The 21,769-nt window shown below is 39.2% G+C and overlaps 1 protein-coding gene across 1 annotated transcript in view; it reads right to left on the reverse strand.

Moving 5' to 3' along the window:
- The window catches only part of DEUP1 (deuterosome assembly protein 1), a 75,183-nt gene extending 54,836 nt beyond the window's left edge, over positions 1-20,347 (reverse strand). The window contains exons 1-3 of the mRNA XM_036323989.1: positions 20,319-20,347; positions 7,605-7,776; positions 6,134-6,229 (exon numbers count right to left, since the gene is read on the reverse strand). Coding sequence (XP_036179882.1) covers positions 6,134-6,229; positions 7,605-7,776; positions 20,319-20,347 — 297 coding nt within the window. The remainder of the gene's footprint in view (positions 1-6,133; positions 6,230-7,604; positions 7,777-20,318) is intronic.
- Positions 20,348-21,769: the final 1,422 nt, after the last annotated feature.

Genomic DNA, 21,769 nt, shown 5'->3' on the forward strand with positions numbered 1-21,769 from the left:
TCTTTCCCCAAGCCCCTGGTAACTACTAAAATCCACTTTTTGTGTCTATAAATTTGCTTGTTCTGATCATGTCATCATGATGGAATCATCCAATATGTGGTCTTTTGTGTCTGGCTTCTTTCTCCTAGCATAATGCTTTCAAGATTCACCCATATTATAACATGGACCAGTAAATACTTCGTTCCTTTTTATGGCTAATATTCCATTGCATGGACATATCACATTTGTTCATCCATTCATTTATTTATGAACATTTGGGTTATTTCCACTTCTTTGGATATTGTGAAAATGCTGCTCTGAACACTTGTACAGGTTTTTGTATGGGCATCTGTTTTTATTTCTCTTAGGTATATACTTAGGAGTAGAACTGCCGGTCATATGGAAACTCTAAGTTTAACTTTTTAAGGAACTGCCAAACTGTTTTCAAAATCATTTTCCATTCCCACTGGCAACATATAGGGTTCCAATTTCTCTATATCCTCATTGCACATGCTATTGTCCATCTTTTTTATTATAACCACCCTAGTGGGTGTGGAGGGATTATTTTATATGGTTTTGATTTGCATTTCCCTCATGACTAATGATGCTGAGCATTTCCATGCTTATTGGCCATTTCTATATCTCTTTTGTAGAAATGTCTATTCATATCTTTGTCTTTAAATTTTGTCATTTGTCTTTTTATTGTTGACAAGTTATTTTTAGATTTTGGATACTGGTCACTTCTCAGAAATATAATTTGAAAATGTTTTCTCCCATTTTGTGTGTTGTCTTTTGACTTTCTTGATGGTATCCTTTGAAGCACAAAGGTTTTACGATTTTGATGAAGTCAGGTCTATCAAACTTTTCTTGTGCTTTTGGTGCCAAATCTAAGATACCGTTGCCTAATGCAAAGTTAGAAATATTTACTCCTAATGTTTTCTTCTAAGAGTTTTACAGATTTAGTTTTTACAGTTAGGTCTTTGATTAATTTTGAGTTAATTTTGTTTATGGTTTAGGAAGGTTCCAGCTTAATTCTTTGTATTTTGTGGATATTCAGTTGTCCCTTTCCTCTTTGTTAAAAAGACAATAGTCTTTTCCCACTGAGTTATCCTGTCACCACTTTTGCTTTTTTTAAATTAATATTTGCCTGGTGTGTTTTTCTATCTTTTTACTTTCAATGTACACACATAGTTCTATTTGAAGTGAGTGTCTGGAATAGAGTACTGTATAGGGTTGTATCATATTTTTAAAATTTACTCTGTCATTTCTCCATCTTTTAATTGGTATATTTAGACTGTTTTCATTTAATGTAATTATTGATGTTAGGGCTTAAGCCTCACTTGTTTTGTTTCATTTGTTCTCCAGTTTTTGGTTTTGTTACCGGGAAACCTGGGTTTGGACTGCCTGTTGCTATGTCCAATAATGAAGGCAGGATTGAATCATATAAGGCATTTATTGAGAAGGCTAGCCAACCAAGAAATTAGGGCACTTACAAGCATCAAATCCTGTCTTACAGTAAGGTGCAGGGGACAGGATTATAAAGGGGAAGAGGGTAGGGTGAGGCTGGAACGGGCGTCAGCTATTGTCCTTAGTCATTGGACGATGAGATGATGTTGATGAGATGATGTTTTGACTCCTGGTGGGTCTGCCTGACCATGCTTATCGGTTCTGCTTGCTGGATTCACAGCTGTGTCACCCCTCAGTTTCTTTGCACAGGCCTTGAAAAGGAAACTTAAGAAAAACTTAACCCCTCTTCACATATGAGAAACTTAACCCCCTATTCACATAAGTATATATGTTCTAAGATGTGAAATAATATGATTATTTTTCACATTAATTCAGGTGCTCTATCTATAATTATAGGCCCCCCCCCTATTAGTTTCTCTCTTTTAGTTTTCATGTCTCCATCTGGGTTAATTTACATTTTTTAGAATTCCATTTTAAATTATCTATAGTTTTTTAAATATATCTCTTCATATAGCTTTTTTAGTTGTTGCTCTAGGTATTATGTTATATGTACATTGTTAACGCAAATCTCTACTGGTGTTGAGATTTTGCCAGTTCAAATGAAGTATAGAAATGGTATTTCTCTTTATGCCCCTTTACCCTGATCCATTTATAACATTGTTGTCTTAAGTATTTCCTCAGCATACATTAAGAACCACATTAGACGTTGTTTAAATTTTTGCATCAGCTGTCAAACAATTTAGAAAACTCAAGAAAAGTCTATTATTGTTTAACCATGTTTTTACTCTTTCCAGTGCTTTTTCTTTCTTTCTGATGTTTCACGATTCTTTTTCATTTCCTTTCTGCTGAAAGAACCTCCGTTAGCCATCCTTTCAGTGTAGGTATATTGGTGACAAATTCTCTTAGTTTTCCTTCATTTGAGAATGTCTCAATTTCCCCTTCATTCTGAGACATAGATTTCCTGGACATAGAATTCTGCGTTGATATTTCTGTTCTTTCAGAAATTGAAAAATATTCCACTTCTTTCTGGCCTCCACGGATTTGGATGAGGAATCTCCTACCTGAATTGGTTTTTCCCTACAGGTCCGATGTTATTTCTCTCTTTCTGCTTCCAAGATATTTTCTTTGTCTTTTAGTTTTCAGAATTTTGGCTATGATGTGTTCTTTTGGTGTAGGTATCTTTGGGTTTACCATGTTTCACTAAGCTTCTTGAGTCTGTAAGTTTACATCTTTTGCCAAGTTTTGAAACTTTTCAGCCATTGCTTCATTGAATACTTTTTCATTCCCACCCTGCCCTCCTCTCCTCCTGGGGCTCTGATGACACAGATCTTCAATCTTTTCGTATAGTACTGCATGTTCTGGAGGTTACTTTTCTGTTAATCTATTTTCTCTGTGTTGTTCAGATTGGGTAATTTCTATTTTGCTGTTTTCAAATGATTATTTTCTCCATCCTCTCCATTCCGCTTGTAAGCCCATACATTGACTTTTTTTTTTTTTAGTTTGGTTATTGTATTTTTTCAGTTATAAAATTTATAATTGGTTGTTCCTTATAGTTTTACTTATTTGCTAAAACTTTCTACTTTAGCATTTGTTTCAAGTATGTTTGTAACTTGCTCATTGAAGCATTTTTATACTAGCTACTTTAAAATCCTTGTCAAATAATTCTAACATCTGTTTTAACTCACTGTTTGCATCACTTGATTATTTTTTCTCATCTAAGCTGAGATCTTTCTGGTTCTGGTAAAATGAGTGATGTTTTTATTGAAACCTATACATTTTTGGGTATTGTGTTATGACACTCTGGATTTTATTTAAGTGTTGTGTTTTAGCAGTCCTCTTCTGATAACATTCCCGCAGGGAAAATGGCATGCTATCTCATTACTTCCAGCTGGCAGTGGAAGTCCAGGTCTTGGCCTTAGTTGGTAACCCAGGAAAGGTGCTCCTTATTGATGTTGAGTGGCAGTGGGACTTCAGGTTGAGGCGCGTAGGTGCCTTACCACCTCTTCTCACATGGCCTTCAGGGATACTGTAGTGAGGTTAGGTAGCCTTGTTATCACAGAGGGGTGGTGAGCAACCTGACTCCTCATTAGGCTTCCACATACCACTCCAGAGAGGAGGAGGAGGCATGCGTCATCACCTGCAGATGAGCATAGGAATCTAGGCTCTCACATGGTCTCCACAGACACTATGGGTTGGGTGGTGGTGGGGGGAGTGGCTTTGTTAATGCCCAGTGGTAATGAATTTCCTGGCTCTTCACTCCATCTTCTTTGATACCTCTCAGTCAGGAGAGGGTCTGGGCTGGGCTAGTCTGTCTACTGAGTCTCTGCTGGTGGGATGGGTTTGGGGTTGTAGTCGTTTTTCTGGCGTGTTTGGCTGCAGTAATCATGTTTAATCTTGCGAGGCTGTCTTTTCAGTGGTCTTTTGGCTGAAGAGAGAAGTCTCTCTTTGGGGCTCTTTTTGTTTGTTTGTGCCCACTGGAGTGTCTAGGTTGCCGGCTTCTCTGTTACTCAGTCTGGGACATAAGAGGCAAATAGAGACCCCAGGGAACTCACTATCATGTTGTTCCTTGGGTCCCATGGTCCTAATTGTCTGTCTCTTCTTTTTACTTCTCAGAGTTTACTTATACTGTTATAAATAATGTCCAGGGTTTCTAGTTGCATTTAACAGGACAGATAGGGAAAAGTAAATCTCCTCCAGGTTTATAGAAGTGGAAATCTCAAAAAAATTTATATATATAACAATTTTATTATGGTCAGAAGGAAAATAAAATATCCCCTTGGAAAAAAAAGCAATTTCTACAAGAAAGCTTTGGCAGAGTTGAGCTATTCAAGGCAGAGAGCAGTAAAGTGTATCCTTAATGTATTTTAGAAAAATGAAATTGTAAATAAACCAGGAATTTCAAAGGAGGAAGCAGTAGAGTAAGCTAGCAAGAACAAAAGCATGTTTGCCACAAGACAGCATTTTCTGGTTAAAAAAATGACATATTACTAGCTATTATACAAACCAAGTCAGTACATAGTACTTTCTTCTCTTTGTCTTTTTACTTCCTTCCCTCTTTCTTTCTCTTCTGTTCTCCCTCCCTAATTCTCTTCTTTCCATTCTTTTAATCAGAGAAGAAAAGAGAAGCAGAAAACAGCAGTGGAAGCAGATGGTTCAACAATAATGTAATGTTTCCAAAGTGTGTTCTTTGAAACACCTGTTGACGGTGTTTACCTTGTAATACTGTACTACAGTATAGTAGGTTTGGGTTTAAAAATAAAAAGGGTTTCATGGTCAGATATGCTTGGAAGATGATGGATTTAAAAGGCTACATGCATGTGTTTAAAGCAGGACTTCTCACAGCATCTAATATGCTAATATGCACTGTGACTATCCAGGAGCAGAGGAGTAGACATTTCCTACACTCTCAGTATTAGCCTTTCACAGGACAAAGTTCTGGAAATTGCAATGAAGATATGTGTTGGTTAGCCAGCAGCCAGGCAAAGCATCAAGTGTCTAGGACTCATATGCTAAATGACTGTTCAATACCTGTAAACAAGGCCCCAAACATTTTAACAACAGGCTTAAAAAAAACATGGAAGATATTAAAGATTTGGCAAGCATGACTGAACTAGTGAAATATAACATAGAGATCATACTCAACTTGTATCTATATATTTTCAAACTTATTCTAGGTCAGTTATAGTGATTTCATATTTATGTTGCAATTTTAGAGCTTTATCTTTATAGAAAATGCAAGGTTGATTCTCATTAAGTGTTAAATGTTTAGTGTTAGCAAGGAAAAACCATGTTTCATAATTCAAGCTACCACCTAGTGGCAGCTATTTAAATTGCAGGCAAAATGTCTAAGATTGATAAGATCATATCTATTACATGAAATCAAATGTTTCATATTCCAATATTTATGGCTGGTAACCTCCCTAAAAAGGGTACTTAAGGAAGAGCATTAGCTACTTTGGGCTCCTTTAACTATATTATCATTTATGAAATCTTTGCACTCCAAAAAATGTTGGTTGTAAAATACAATTTCATGATCAAAGCATATTTTCCATTGATTCATTTATGAAGTAAGCAAGGATGTATCATCTACTAGCCCAGAGATGCTCAGATGATTATCACCTGATGTGTTATCTGGGTTGGGGAGAGAGACTGTTCTACGGCCCAGTGGAGATATGAGAGTAAATCGGAAGGAAAGCAGTATCCCTCTCATCACGTGTGCAGAACCCTATCATTTCTGAAACAGCCTCCCAGTAACAAAGTAATAAAACCCAGTTTTGTTCTGTCAATGATCTACTTCATAATAGCAAATGTGCACATTTTAAACTGCCGTAGAAAAAAGGACTTCCCTATGAGGAAGTAATGACTCTAAAATACTAATTTAGTTTTTATTGTTGTTGTTCACATAGCTATTAATTATATAATTAACCAATAAGCCACTTGGCAAACAGAACGCTATTAGTCTAGCAGTGTGCTAACAGTTAACGAGAAGATATAGAGTGGACAATCTAGTAAAAGACAAAATCAATGCATCTACAGCAGTGAAAGACAGGGCCCAACATACAACCTCTGGTTAAAATATGAGAACTTTTGCTTGCACTTAAAACAACCCATTTTAATAAAGTCAACACAACTTTTATAGGTCAAAACATATCAAAATGTGTGATATTCAATGAACGAGTCTCCTTACTTGAGCTTTTAGGGTTTGCAGTTGTCCTTCATAATTCTGTGTCATTGCTAAGTTACATTTTTCCAGACTGTCCAACTTCTGTCTAAGTAATCCCACCTGCATCGAGAATAAAATTTAATTTTGATTTTACTAAATTTTGCCTGACAAAGTTAAAAAATGTCCAAAAGAGAGGTACAATTCAAATAAAACCGCTGTAGCAGACCAAGCATAAATATTGGTACTAAAGTGCTTAAAATAGCCATTAATAATTAAATTCACAAAAAACAAACATTGCTGGCACTATTCCACTGGGCACACATCGGGACAGTACGGTCTGGATGTTTGGCAGAAGACCCTCATCACCTCGCATTTCATATTAAGGTGTGGGATTTACTTTGCACAATCTTCTTGGCGGGCTTATGTTATCGGTACGCGGGCAGAAGCCCTACTGGCACTCTTCAGCTCTTCCTTTAAGCCCCACTGCCTTCCGTGGGAGCTCTGCTTTGGCAGGACGATGGAATAATCATTACATTTTTATAAGAACTAAGATATGAAAAAAATGTCTGACAGGATTTGGCTTACAGAGTTTGTCTGCTTGAAAGCAGGGGAGGCGTCTGTTTACACATCTGTGCCAGTACAGGTGTGGCAGTGAGAGAATAGTCCTCACACAGGTACCGTGAAGGGAAACTGGAGCCAGTAACTCAGTCAACTACACCAAACAATGACATCGCTAGCTATGCCAGAAACCAAATTCAGGGAGAGGCCTATACAGGGAGGAAAGTGGCTGCTGAACACATCGACCATATTTGATTAGTAAACATTTCTCTTCTGCCTCGTCCCAAAGAAAGATTCACAGACACGGAAGTCCACCTTAGGTAAAGCATGTGGCTTTCCTGAACTCCTCTGCAGGCCCGAGCGCATCACACATTCTGCTACAGCCTAAGCGGCCTCCCAGGGGCTGAGGGCTCGCCTCTTAAGTGGGTGCCAGGCACACACACACCCTCCCCCCCTCCACACACGCATGTACACACACACACACACACACACACACACACACACACACACACACCCTTCACCAAACTCTTGACATTCCACTTCTTTTAGGACATATTTTTCTAGTGGATTAGAAAGTGCAAATGCTCTTGAACTCTGCCTTGTCCAAGGACCCAGCTTTGACAACCATGTTTCTACAGCAGCAAAAGCACTGACATGTTACCTTGCCAGCAATATTTATTGCACGCACGTACTGAATGCTTACTTTCCTAGATGGCATTGATACTATATTTCTGTCTACATCATCACATTTTTATGGGTTTAGGCTCTGTCACTTATTTTGATAGAACACATTTAGCACATTATGACAGGATTTTGAGCAATAATTGCTATTGCTGCTGCCGCATAAAAACGATGTGTAATGAAAAACAGTCTGATAGACTAAGTACTATTTATAATAGTCTGAGAATTAATGTTTATTAATACAAAAATTCAGTACCTCTTGGCCCTTCTGATCCAAACAAGTCTGTGCATTTGCCAACTCTTGATCCCGAAGATCTAACCTTGTCTCCAAAGCCCGCATCTTCCTCTCCCAGTCCAATTTCTTGTTGCTGACCATGATGTCAATTTGTTCCATTAATTCCTGAAGCTCAGCCTCACAAGGAGAAGCTCTGCCAATTACAGAAAAGTAAAATGTGAGGTCAAGAAAAAATTATTACCTGGCTCTGAATAAATCACTAGTTCCTCAAATTATTAAAATATGTAAGTAGGAAGAAGCCTGAAAGCTAGAGATAGGTTTTTTTGTTTTGCTTTGTTTTGTTAATCCTTACCTGAGGATATTTTTCCATTGACTTTTTTAGAGAGAATGGAAGGGGGAGAAAGGAGGGGGAGGGAGAGAGAGAAAGAAACATTGATGTGGATGTGAGAGACACACATTGACACATCGACTGGTTGCTGGGGATCGAACCTAGAACCCAGGTACATGCCCTTGCCTGGGAATCTAACCCACATTGTGTGGATCATGTCAGAAATAAGTTTGCAATAAAAGTCAGCTAAATAAAAAAATAAATAGCATTTTAGAGCATACAAATTCTAAGGAAAATTCTCATTATGAAAAGTGGTTCCATGTTCTTGCATGTGAATATCCATGTACCTGTGTACATCGTAGCTTGAGATTTGACGGCAGGCAGACTGGGACTTCAGTTGTGCCTGTCAGGGGCAGAAGAGCAAGCCCAGTCAAGGCAGGGCCAGGTTCAAGGGTACTGCCTGGTTCCAGGGCCGCTGCTCCAGGAGGGAAACTTGGTGTGATCTGGTTAATGTCAGTTTGGAAGGAATCTGATCAGGCAGGTGTGGGCAAAGGAATGGGAGTCTTTACACAATGGGGATACTATTAGTCAGGGGTGGCAGTATCTCGGGTCTCTGAGGGTCTGCTGTGTTTGAAACAAAACCCGTGGTAATAACTACAATGATGGAGACTGACAGTTGGTGAGAAGAGAGGTGGCTGGGGGCTTCCGGGCCGGGTTCTCCTTTGGAGAAGCTGAAGCATAGCCCAGCCACCCAGCACACACATGTCCGTGTTAGAAAAGCAAGTTATTTCGTATCCATTCGTTGCTGGTGACGGGCTTCTGATATATTTCTGTAGCTTGAGGAAAGTCGGGCGGAGAGGCAGGCGCAAACTGGCATTTCCTCCATTTGATTTCACCAAATCAGAATTTTAGGGTAATTAAGGATCATTTAGCATTTTGAAAATACGGAGGCCCAGTGAGGTCAAAATCACACATAAATTAGCGGCAGAGCCAGAAATGGATTGTAGGCAGCTGCTTCCCATCTTAAGCCCCTTCCTGCATTCCACACAGGAAAAGACATGGTGGTGTTTTTAATAAGAACTTGCTTGAAGTATATAATGCAAATTAGCTCCATTGCAATAGGGTTAGAACAGGTATTAGAACCCAAAGAACTCAGAATTTCTGGAGTTGCTTTCTAAAATACCCAGAGTCAACCCAGACAAGGGATGTCCCTTTGAATGCTTATTCAACAGCAGATAGGTTTCAAACACAAAGTGCCAGCCTTAACATTCCTGGGATAAGGCCCAAAGACTCTCAAGTTTTACTTAAAACCTTAAACAAATTCAAAGAAAGGAAGTACTAGTTCCTCTATTAAAAAAACAATAGAACAAAAAGAATAGTTTTCACACCATTTTCTTTTTCATAACAACATGTATCAGCCTTTACTGTAAATACGCTTTGCTTATTTTTTCTGCTAGTATAAGCTCTGAAAGGAAAGGACTGTATCAGTCTGTTTATCACTATCCCACCAGAACTTAGACCAGTACCCCAGCTCGTAACGGATGCTCATTGCAAAATGAACAAATGAGTTCTTTTCATCACTATCTTATTTTAAACTATTTTAATTGATTTCAGAGAGGAAGGGAGAGGGAGAGAGAGATAGAAACATCAATGATGAGTGAGAATCATTGACCGGCTGCCTCCTGCACGCCCCCTGGCTGAGCCCACAAGCAGGGCATGTGCCCAGATCAGGACTGGAACTGAGACTTCCTGGTTCATAGGCCGATGCTCAACCACTGAGCCACGTCAGTGGCATGTAGAAATGCAGCATGCTAATGGAACTTGAGGTTTAGGCCCAAAGGAAAAGTATGGAATAATGTAAACTACTCAGTCAATATTGTTAAATGAATGAATGTTTTGTTCCCTGGTTAGGACTAAGTTATGCAGAAGTTAGGATAGTATACTCTTGGGTGAAAGGACTTTTACAACCATCTAGCCCAACTACCCATACAGTGTCTGCACATCTTCTACAAATGTCTCTTAAGAGAATCGTCTATCATACCCCACCAATCAGATTCAGCAGGTCTAGGACAGAGCCCAAGATTCTGCATTGGTAACAAAGATATCAAGTGATTCTGGTGCATTTTAAGGTTTGTGATCCATTTTGCAATAGCACTGCCCAAAGGTCATCCAGCGTATGTCTGAATTCTTCCTTTAGCAGGTAACCACTGACTGAGATTGTGTCCAGATGAGTTTTTAAAAGTTATTTCCTATACTAAAGAACTCTTTCAGGTGTGTGAGTGCTGCATCCCAGCGGCCACTGCTTCCCCTCTGGGGGCTCATAAACCACTGATAATCTCTTCCAGAGTCTTAACTAAGATTCCTTTTTACATCAAATTCATTTCGGGGTCAAATTTAATATCTCCTTTAAACATTCAATTGTCCCATCTTCTTGTATACCTGCTCCTCCTCAGTTTTTAGAGATAATTAATAGCAGCAGCTGTCTCAGTAGCAGCAATATTTGCTCCTAAATCTAGTGAAATATAAAGTAAAATACAAAGGGCTTAGTTTAGCCCCCTTCTCAGATCTGGGCACTAACATTATTTCTATTTTCATTTGTTCCTTTAGTCAAATGCTAGCCCTATGCTAATTATTTTCCTGCACTTCCTCTCATGGATCCTCACAACATCCCATCAAATACCTTATTATTCCAACTTTAGAAAAGTTGATTGAGGAGCTAAAAAAATAAAAGAAACCCTCTGAATCTCTCAGCTCTGGAGACTGGGTGGGTTGTGTCTAATACATTATACTAAGACACACACACCATGGCTCTTATTATTTTGGGGGTTTGTGTCTAACACACTACAGTAAGACACACACACCACGGCCCTCACTACTTATTGGGTTTATCCTCGGGAGCAGTAATCAAGAGAAGGATCCAGGTCAGGCCAAGGTCTAAATGCCTTAAACCAGAGGGGCGGGGGCACACTGAGACTTGTAGCATGATAACCAGTCTGGTGAGCCTAGAGTCAAAATATCATGATATCAACTTTGGAGACAAAGAGAGGGCAAAATAGAAAGCTGATGTTTTAAATGGAGGTAGTAGTGGCGAGTATGTGGGAAGGGGCAGGGGAATGGAATGTGGAGAGAGTCATGCCTAGTGAAAAGGCCAGGGTAAGATACATGGGCCTAGGTGTCAGGCCAGAGGCCTGCAACATAATGGGCTTACATGCAGGTTCCTATAAGGCAAACCTTCGTCAGACAGGTAGCCCTGGTGACCATAGAACCTGCTATTGAGACCAGGACAATTTTGAAATTGAAAAGGGCGCTTGTAATAATTATGCCAGCAAAACAGGTGTAAACAGTGATTGTTCTGGGGAAATTGAGATGTAGGTCAGCCTACCCGTCACCAATCTGGAAAGTAGAAGTGGATAAAAGGTCTGTAAAAAATAAAAAAGTGAGTTCAGTTGGGAACATGAGAGATGTCTTAGTAGAAATGGATCTTCAGCTCAGGAAGAGAAGAGGAGGATTAAAGGACAAATGTGGAAGTGAGCATAGAGGAAGGGGAGGGAGCGAGGAGGGGAAGCATAGAGAAAAGAACAAGAGGAGACCATTTCATGGGACACAGAAGAGTCTAAGAAAATGAGTTTCCAAAAGGCTGATGAGCAATCAATCATATTAGGGCTTAACTTTTTCAAAACAGTTTAATGAAATTCATTCTCAAATATTTGCATGTACATTTGTCTGAGTTATATTATTCTCCATTTAGCTATACTAGTAAGTATAGTTTAACTTTTCTGCGGTGGCTCACACACCCTGTGCTGCACATCAAATACTGTATCACACAAGAAACGTGAACAGAGCCGTGGGAGAGACTCCAGGAGGAGCCCAGAACCACTTCCGCAGACACGTCTGTGACATCAGCCAGCCCTTTAGTCACTTGCCTCCTGAAACAGTACAGTGAAAGTTATTTCTTTTTGACTTTTAGGTCATAGTTTCATGGTTACCCTTGTTCAAAATTAATTACAGAATTATAGCTAAAAGTGGCTTTTCCTCAAACACTTTTCTCGTTGTCCAAAAAATGTTATTAACTTCATGTTAGTGTTTGCTCACTTAGCAACAGTACAGCTCCTATTTTTACTGCCTATTTGAGATGGTGGCTCATATTCAGACCATTCTTCTCTCTCACTTGCAATAACCTTAATGTTGGGGTGTGGAGGAGATATAAATCCCACTACCTCACAAACCAAGCTTCAATGTACTTATAAAGGCCTCATTCTAAAGCCTTCATCATAATCTTCAAAGGAAGATTTTTATAGAAATAAAATGCAATGTGATAGCTTCCAAGCCTCTATCAATACTTTATTATAATTCTAGACACATACAAATTTAAAATTTCCTTTTTCATGTTCTGAAAAGAATGGAAGATCTGTTAAAATACCTACATTACAGGTAAACTTTTTCTAAAATAACTATCACATCCTAAGTAACATCTTGGTTCACAGATTGAATGAGGTGAGAAGACAGTGAAATATTAGCAGGCACTAACCTTCTTTCTTCAGGGTTATTTTTATAATTATCTAGAAGCATAAGTAACTTCACTATCCTTGTAAACATATATCTGAAGTATTTCACATTACTACATAAAAAGATATGATACAATTAATAACAAACAAATGTTTATCTACATGTGCATTAGGTTGGATTCTATAAGCCAATTGCTAGGACAACTAAAATTCCCTCTTTCCAAAAGGTCTATATGATGAGAGACTGCAGTGTTAGTGCATGTGAGGATAGTCATTTTACCATTTTCTATTTAAAACTAGAGCCAGTTATTTCACTGGATCCTTACAGCAAAAAATTAGGCAAACATTGATAAAATCTGTTCTTCCAATGCTAGAAAACTAAGAAATATACTGTTTCCTGGATATTGGAAATTTCTAATGAACCTTCTGATGCCAGCCTGTTCTGGTAACTCCCAAATCTGTACCTTATTCTTATCTCCTATGTGGCTAGTTGCCCACCCAACATTCATCCTTCCTTCCATACTAATGGAGCTCAGATGTTATTCAGAGTGGAATTGTGTCTAGTTAAAACACAACTACATTTCTCAGTCTCCTCTGGGGCTAGGCCTGGCCATGGAACAAAATCTGGCCTGTGAAATATAATGCAAGTTGCTGTGAAGCTATTTAAAAGAGGGACACAGCAGCTGCTGTTAGTGTCCTACACATTCCTCACACTCACCACTTCAAGGTACTCAGCCTGGTGTCTAGTGGACAGCTTAATTAGTCTCTCAAAGGAATCTTTCCCTGCCTTTCCTTCCCTCCCCGTTCCCCTCCCTACCCCCCTTTCTCCCTTTCCCCCTCCTTCCCCACTTCCCAATCTCCCCACTCCCTTCCTTCCTAGTTTCCTTTTTCCTTTTCAAAATCACTCATTGATTTTCTGTAATCACTCAGCACTGTGCTAACATTTCAGGATCTACCTTCAAAGTTGTATTTTACCCCAGGTCTACTTCACCTTTCTTTTTCAGAGGCAAAGAAATTAGAACTTGTCAAATTTAATTACTCTGGAGAGGAGTATGTGTGGGTGGGTGGGTGGGGATAAAATATGATGGGAGAAGAAAAATGGGGTGTAGTCTGGGGCATTCAGAAGGCAAGAGAATCAATCAAATTAAAAAGAATTTTCAGTGTGCAAAAAGAATACATTTCTACAATTTATTAAACTGCCAATATATTGACTTATATTCGAATTATTTTATACACTATAATTAAAACTGTATCTAACTCATAAAAAACCATATAACCTGTTATCAATTAATATACTTTAGAGTTGGAAAGGACACTTTCAAGGTTAAGAAAGACACATAGAAGAGTAGTGCTTTAAAGTATTTTTTCTGAATTCAGATGTGAGAAGTTATGCTTTAATATTTATCTGCTTGGTTTCTTTGAAAATATGACTTTCACAGCAGATAAAAAATTTGGCAGATCATGTAACAGTACCTAGATTTTTAGGAAGGATTTGACAAGATTCAATGAATGAGATCAATGGCTAAGATGTAAGTCACAGAATAAAAAGTAAATGATTCAGTAGAGAAAAATGAGACTTTTGGTTGAAGATGGATGAATACGCATTTTATTCTCTTCCAAAATCCTACTAAAATAAAGCGAGGGGGTCTTTTCAACCTATGCAGTCACACCTAAGAGGACAAAAATGAAGGGAGCTGGGAGGAGAGGAAGCCCAGAAGCAGCCCACATAGGGATTTCTGGAAGGAGGGCGTAAATGCTGGCAGCCCAACTTACACCCTCCAATCAGGAGAATTTAGAAGAGTGTTTTCTGGCTCTGATCAGCCTGAGACTGGTCACCAAAAGAGACTAGGCTGATGACCATACAGTAAAGACCCCCGTCGCAGCGCCCTGCCATGTACATGGAGCTGCCTGTCAGCTTTCAACTCTACCACCCTTAACTAGGAACAGGCAGTCAGGGACCACAGCCATTTGAAGAAAACCGTTCACACAACTAGGTCAAATACCAACAGAAAGACATTTTTGAAGTAAATTATACAGAAAGAAGAAAACTTCAAAACATTTGTAATTAAGATACTAGAGTTATCAATACCAGGACAAACAAAATGTACAGGAGATGAGAAATAATCACAGTGTACGATATGGCTCAGAGGTAAAGATCATTCATAAAGTCATTATGAGACAAACAGAATATTGACCCAACTAAGATCATAATGTATTGGAAGAATCTGAAGTGTGTGTGTGTGTGTGTGTGTGTGTGTGTGTGTGATGAAAAATAACCATTGTGGATGTCAGTAGATGATGTCTAAGACTGAAAAATCAAGAAGTAGCAATATAAGCATGTTATTTAGAGAGATGGAGGTAAATACCCCCCAAAAAAGTGCCTCTGGGGAGGGAACAGGAGATAGCTGTTTTTTGGTAACTGATAAAAAACAAAATGACTTTTTAAACTTTGTACATGTATAACTAAGAAAAGAAAGATCTCGATAAATGTTCTTTTTCAATTCATATGTGCATCCACATATATAAGGAAATTGACTTTAAACATTTTAAATTTTAATTAATTATTTATTTTTAAATTTATCTTTATTGTTGAAAGTATTACAGATGTCCCCTTCCTCTCACTACCCCCCCCCCCCCATTGATCACCTCCACCCCTACCCCATCCCCAGGCCTTCACCACACTATTGTCTATAATAACACTCCAGAATTTGTACATTTGGGGACTTTATGTATGTGTTTCATTGACTTTAGCATTGCTTAATGCATTTGTGGAATTGCCATTTAGGAAAAACCGTCAGATATAAGTGCATTAAATGCAAGCTTTAGTAATCTTAAATATGTTAGACTGTATTACACCCTGGCTGGTGGCTCCGCCTGAACCCTCAGGCAGCTGCAGATGCGCTGTAGTTGGTGGGCAGATTTCTCTATTTGAATTCTCCGGTAGAGTAGCAGAGGCTGGGAGGAAAGTGAAGCTGTGGAGCAGTTGTTAGAGGTTGGGGAGAGGCACAAATTTAAGGGTGTGAAGAAATACACTGGAGCCATACCCACCGAATAACTGATTGCAACGCCGTTGCTAAAAGGATCAAGAGATAATTTCAAACAATCTTATTCATATTTTAATGAGTCAAGGGTATGTTGCATTGATTTAAAAAACAAGCAATTTTGAATGCAAAAGGAACAACAAAATAAACATACAAAAAAAGAAATACTTGGAAATATAAACATGGTTGTCAACACTAAAGATCTCAGTAGTGGCAGAAAAAAAAACCCAGAATAAAATCACTGCTGAAATAAAAATGAGAAAACGCAATAAAGTTCTCCGTGACATAGAGAAAAAAAGGCAATGATGAAAATTAAGAGAGAAAGAAAAAGATATAGATATTCTAGGAGATAAGAACGAAACAAGACAGTGGAGACTAATATCAAATAAATAGAAGAAAATTTCACTGAGCTGAAGAAATTTGAATCTTTAGAGTAAAAGTGTTTAACACGTGCTATGAAAGATTGTTAAGAAAGGATGTGCCCTAACCTGTTTGGCTCAGTGGATGGAGCGTTGGCCTGCGGACTGAAAGGTCCCAGGTTTAATTCCTGTCAAGGGCATGTGCCTTGGTTGCGGGCACATCCCCAGTGGGAGGTGTGCAGGAGGCAGCTGATTGATGTTTCTCTCATTGATGTTTCTAACGCTCTATCCCTCTCCCTTCCTCTCTGTAAAAAATCAATAAAATATATTTTAAAAAAAGAAAGGATGCATACCTAGAAAGTTTTCCTGACAAATTTTAAAATTCTAGGAAAAACAGAAATCCTATAAACCTCTAGACATTAAAAAGAAAGAAGGAAAGAGAGAATGAGACTGCTTTCGCTTTTCCATCTGCAACACTCAATTCTTCAAGACAATGGGAGTCATGCTACAGAGTTTGTGTTTAAAAGTAAAAATAAGACATGTTAAAAGTTAAAAAGTATATCACCCGCATTCATTTTTATGAAAAGATTACCTAAGAATATACTTCAGTCAAATTAAAAGTAAATTCAAAAATTTCTTAAAATTAGGAACAGGGAAGGTTTTGCATATAAATAATAGTAATAACAATGCAATTAAACTTATAGCTGTTAAAAAGGATTCTTGAAATAAGAAAGGAATAAAATAACAAGTAACATTATCCTATGTATAATAATGTTTATAAAAATTAATAGCAACCAGGAACTAGAACTCCAGATTATTTCTTATAGGTGGGATAAGGGAATGGGGAAGCAAAGGCGTTACTAAAGTTAAGTCTAATTATGGTTGAGGTAATTTAATGTTATAGTTAAAATTCAGTATGCCAAAAGAGGAATCAAAATTAAAATGTTTGTAAAAAATGTAAGTTAATAACTTATAAGATGTAGAACTTGTAAAGGAAAAAGAAGGAAAACTAGATCAGACTAGCAAATGTTGTGAAGTAAAAAAGGGTCAAATGTTAACATTAATGATCATAAAATTCTCTGTTTTAATGACGATTCTCTAATTGAGTTATTTCTATTTTAAAAACTAATCATAGGCTATTTATAAGAGACACAATATGATATAAAAAAGAATGAAACCAAGGAGATGAATAAGAGTTGTCAATATCAGTACCAGGCAAAGTAGAAGACAAACAAAATAACATTAACTCATACTTGTGAGATATTTTATAAAGCAAAATCATATAATATACCAGGAAGATATAGTATCCATGGACCTCAGTACATTGAATAGAACATGAAAATATGTAAAACAAAAACTGCTTGAAATACAAGAATAATTGGATAAAACTATAATTATATAAAGATGTTTCTTAAATTTTTTTTTGACAGATCAAATAGACAAAAGTCAGGTAATAATGAATTTGAAAAACATAATTTAAATTTAATAATAATAATTAAAAGGTTTGATTATATATGTATGATCTTCTTTATTTTTTTTTTACTTAACCAATAGAGAATATACATTTGTTTTCAAATGCCCAGAGAACATTTATAGAGGTTGATCATCCAATAGATCACAAGAATAATCTTAATAAAGCTGAAATATCATCTAGGTCATAGTCTATGACCATGGTGGTAGGGAGATTAGAAAGTAATAACAAAAAAATAATTATCTCCCCACTGGAAGTTGTATTTCCTAAATATCTCTTAAGCTAAATAGTAAATCAAAATGGAAGTAATAGGCTATTTCGAAAATGACAGTATGAACACTGATCCTATGGTCCATAGTAAAGATGTGCACAAGAGGAACTTGAGCTTTAATGTTTTTATTATTTAAAGAAATCATGAAATCCAGACTCATAAAAATAACTGAACTATAATTTTCTTTTTTTTAAAATATATTTTATTGATTTTTTACAGAGAGGAAGGGAGAGAGATAGAGAGTTAGAAACATTGATGAGAGAGAAACATCGATCAGCTGCCTCCTGCACATCTCCTACTGGGGATGTGCCTGCAACCCAGGTACATGCCCTTGACCGGAATCGAACCTGGGACCTTTCAGTCCGCAGGCCGACGCTCTATCCACTGAGCCAAACCGGTCTTGGCAACTGAACTATAATTTTCAACTCAAAATTCAGAGCAAGATAAATAAAATAGATCATAAAAGGACAAATTAATTAGTAGAAATTCATGAATAACAAAACAAAGCAATATCTAGATATGGTTCTCTCTCTCTCTCTCTCTCTCTCTCTCTCTCTCTCTCTCTTAAGGGAATATTTATTGAACGAGAAGGTGCCAACTAAGAAGATAGGAGACTTAGTGGGGCCTCAAATCCATCTCAAAAAAGTAGAGTACAGGCTTCTTTTATGTCAAGGGAAGGGGGAAACAGGAGTGGCAAGAGGTGATTGACTACAAAAGACATCTGGGTGCCAGCAAGGGTCCAAGGAAGATTGTACTTGTCTGTTGACCCTAGTTGATGTGAGTTCGGTCATGAGCTTCCTGCAATTCCTTGATAAACAACACATACTTCCCTTATATCCTGAGATAGTATGTATTGTTTTTGTAAAACTCAAGCCAAAAGCAGAATCCCTCTAATGATTAATACGTCTACTAGTATATGCAAGACTAAGCAGAAGCTACTAAACAGAGACTTGGAATCAGAAAATCCTACCATTTCACTCTGTTACAATGCCCCCTTTTTTCTTGTCCATTCCTTAATCTTGAGGAAAATTAGACAACTGGGTCTAGGTTCAATTAAGAGAGAGGATTAGCTTTAAGATGAAGTTAGATTTGCCTGCCCATTGTGCCCCTCTTATCTGGCTCTTACAATCTCACACACCTCCCTCTTCCACAATGGTCCCTGAGCCATAGAGAAGGCATTCTGGATGTTTCAGACCAAAAATAAAGAGTAACTTTTGTTATTGTGTTCCCCAGGACCCAAACCATGAAAAGCTGGCTGCTGCTCAAACACTTCCTAACAAGAAATTGAAAGTGATCCTATTGTCTAAGGACCTCTGTGTCAAGGATTCTACGGTGAGTCCGATTTGTTCAGTGAAGTGGGTGCCCTAATCACTAGAGATTATGGAAGGAATATCCCAAGGGGGAAACACATTTCCTAACAGTTTCTTTCCCGTTGAGAGGGCATCAGTCTTGTGGCAACGGAAAGCTTCAATTGATCTGGAAAATATATGCACAAAAACAAGAACATACTGACAACCCAAACCTGGCAGCTGAATGAAGTCCAGCTTAAGTTACTGTGGCGGATAAGGATGCAAAAGCCAAAACAACAACAACAACAACAACAACAACAAAATGCCAGGGAGCGGGTTAACCAAGCAGCCATCTTTGGTTTCCCATAGTCCGGACTGTTCATTTAATTTGCAATCATTGTTTACCCATCTTAATTTCTTTCATTTAGGAACAGCCTTTTGCCATGTTAGAACCTTGGGCTGGCAAAAGTGTAGTAATGAAGGGCCCCCAGTTCTGGCCAGGGGCACATGGCTGGACTCTGGGCTTGATCCCCAGTGTGGGGTATGCAGGAGGCAGCCAATCAATGATTCTCTCTCATCATTGATGTTTCTCTCTCTCTCTCTCTCTCTCTCTCTCTCTCTCTCTCTCTCTCTCTCTCTCTCTCTCCCTTCCTCTCTGAAATCAATAAAAATTTAAAAAACATTTTTTTAAAAAGTGATAGCTAGAATTATCCAGACTTGTGCAGCTTCCCTTTAGCCTGATGTCAAAGTCATGGTCTGAGCAGAAAACCTGGAAGTGAGATACCTGAAGTGGTTTGACTAGTGCAAAATCAGTCACAGTCAAGATAGGCACACTAGCACCTCCCTCCCCACCATACCTCCTCCCCACTCAGCTCTGGGATCAGCCAGTGGCCAGTTAGCTAATGAAACAATAGTAGACAGAGAAACCTTGGTGGTGCTGGTGTCATGGAAGGGGTGGGGATAGATATTTGTGAAAAGGAATTTAATTTTTTTATGATGGTGAATGTTATACCAATTCTATTCCTGATCTCCAGGAAACTTTTGGTAAAATATCCAGTCTTGTTGCTGTGTTGAAGCGCTAAATCTGTTTCGAGGCTATGCTTAAGTGCTGAGTTCAGCCTTAAGGACAAGTGTGGAGGGTTGGACTCTTGGTACAGCAAGAAAGGGGCAAGCTGGCCAGGAACTGCTGCACTGTGAAAACCCAAGAGCACGCGGGGCCCTTGTGCACAGCCAAAGCGCTAAAAAACTCACCCAAAGTTGGAAAACAGTGATTTCCACTGCAGATCCAGGTCTAAATTGGAGACTCAAACTATAGATCCTTAAAATCACTCGTACTTCTCCCACATCCTCCTCACCAAAAATAACTGGCATATCCTTCTATTAATACTAAATTTCAAAAGTCATGTATCGCCAGGACGTTTTTGGCATAGCCAAGTACCAATTTATTAAATAGCAATTTCTCAGCACTTACCCTGCGGTATTATGGGCTTGGTTCTCCATGTCGAGAATCTGCCTCTGGGTGATATTTCTCAATGTTTAACCTGTAAGGGGGAAAAATGATCTAGATTCCCAAAATGATAGGAACCGTTATTAACCTAGAAGACAAGAATTGCTTCTGGTAAACCATTTAGTATGAGTTTTTCTGAATGTAATGCTCTTGGTTCTACAAACTGTAGAAACTTGCGTGTGTGTGTCTCCCTGGGCATCTGTGGCACTGGCTTAGTGGTGAGTAGATAATTGAGATACTTAATCCAAGTGGCATTCACTACAGAATAGCTTGGTGCCAGGTCCATGAGATGAGTAAAATAGAATTCCTATTTTATTCCAGCTAAATGCTCTCAAACTTCCCTTTCTTGTGGACCCTCTAAGGTTGCCGTTATTGTTTATTTGTAAAAAAAAAAAAAAAAAAAATTATGAGTAAATTTTTTATTTGGCCCTTTCTGGGTTTTGTCAGAGATTTAAAAGAAAAAGACTAAGAATTCCCTAAAATTAGGAATCTCACAATTCCTCAAAGACCCTGTAGGCACCTGCTCACCCTTGCGTGTTAGTATTTGCCCAAAGTTAAAAAAACAAAACAAAAAAAAACAAGAAAGCTTTCTCCAGCAACAACGTCTTTATGAGGATAAATGGATAAAGTATTGAAAAGGACTTCAACTCCTCTGAATTACTGAATAAAAGTCAATTAAATAGCCTTCAGGGGGTAGACAGAGGAGGAAGACTCCTGGACTGATGTCACTTTCAAATCAAAGGATTTAAGAGGAACCCTGGATTGTGTGTGGAGAGGAGGGGCGAGGAGCAGGGGTGGGGAACGCCAGGTGAATAAATTCATTTTGTAGGTCTCAAATCCTTCGCTTTCACATCAGGGGAACTGAGGCACAGAGGAGCCAGGTGATTTACCCAGGGCCACACACCTAGAACCTCGACCTTCTCATTTAGGGAGAAACTGCTGTGGATCTGCAAGGACCATCCCTGCAGCCCGGGCTCCCTCCACCCGTCGCGCGCCCCAGCAGCCACCCCCGCCTCCTGCCGCGACCCGCGCTGGGTACCAAGGCCACCCCCAAGGGGCAGCCGGCCTGCTGGGGTTCCCTGCGCCTCTTGGGCATGTCTGGCTGATGGGACGAGGGTCGGGGGGCGAGGCGGGGCGGGGAAGCCGGGGCGGGTTACCTGCGCTGCACCGCGCCGCACTCTCGGGCCGGGTCTGAGGGCCAGGAGCAGGATCGCGGGGTCCCCGCCCGCCCCGCCCCAGGTTCCCCGCCTCTGGCTGCCGCGCTCCCGCCTCCCGGGCCTCCCTGCCGCGAGGTCTTGGCCGTTGTGGCCTCACCCCCTGGGCCCTGGCCCGCCGCCGCTTGGCCACTGGTTGCCATGGGGACGCGACGCCTGGGGGTGGGTGGGGGTGGGGGATGGGGGCAGGGATGGGCGCGC

This window comes from Myotis myotis, unplaced genomic scaffold (assembly GCF_014108235.1).
Source record: "Myotis myotis isolate mMyoMyo1 unplaced genomic scaffold, mMyoMyo1.p scaffold_m19_p_10, whole genome shotgun sequence".
Classification (NCBI taxonomy): domain Eukaryota; kingdom Metazoa; phylum Chordata; class Mammalia; order Chiroptera; family Vespertilionidae; genus Myotis; species Myotis myotis.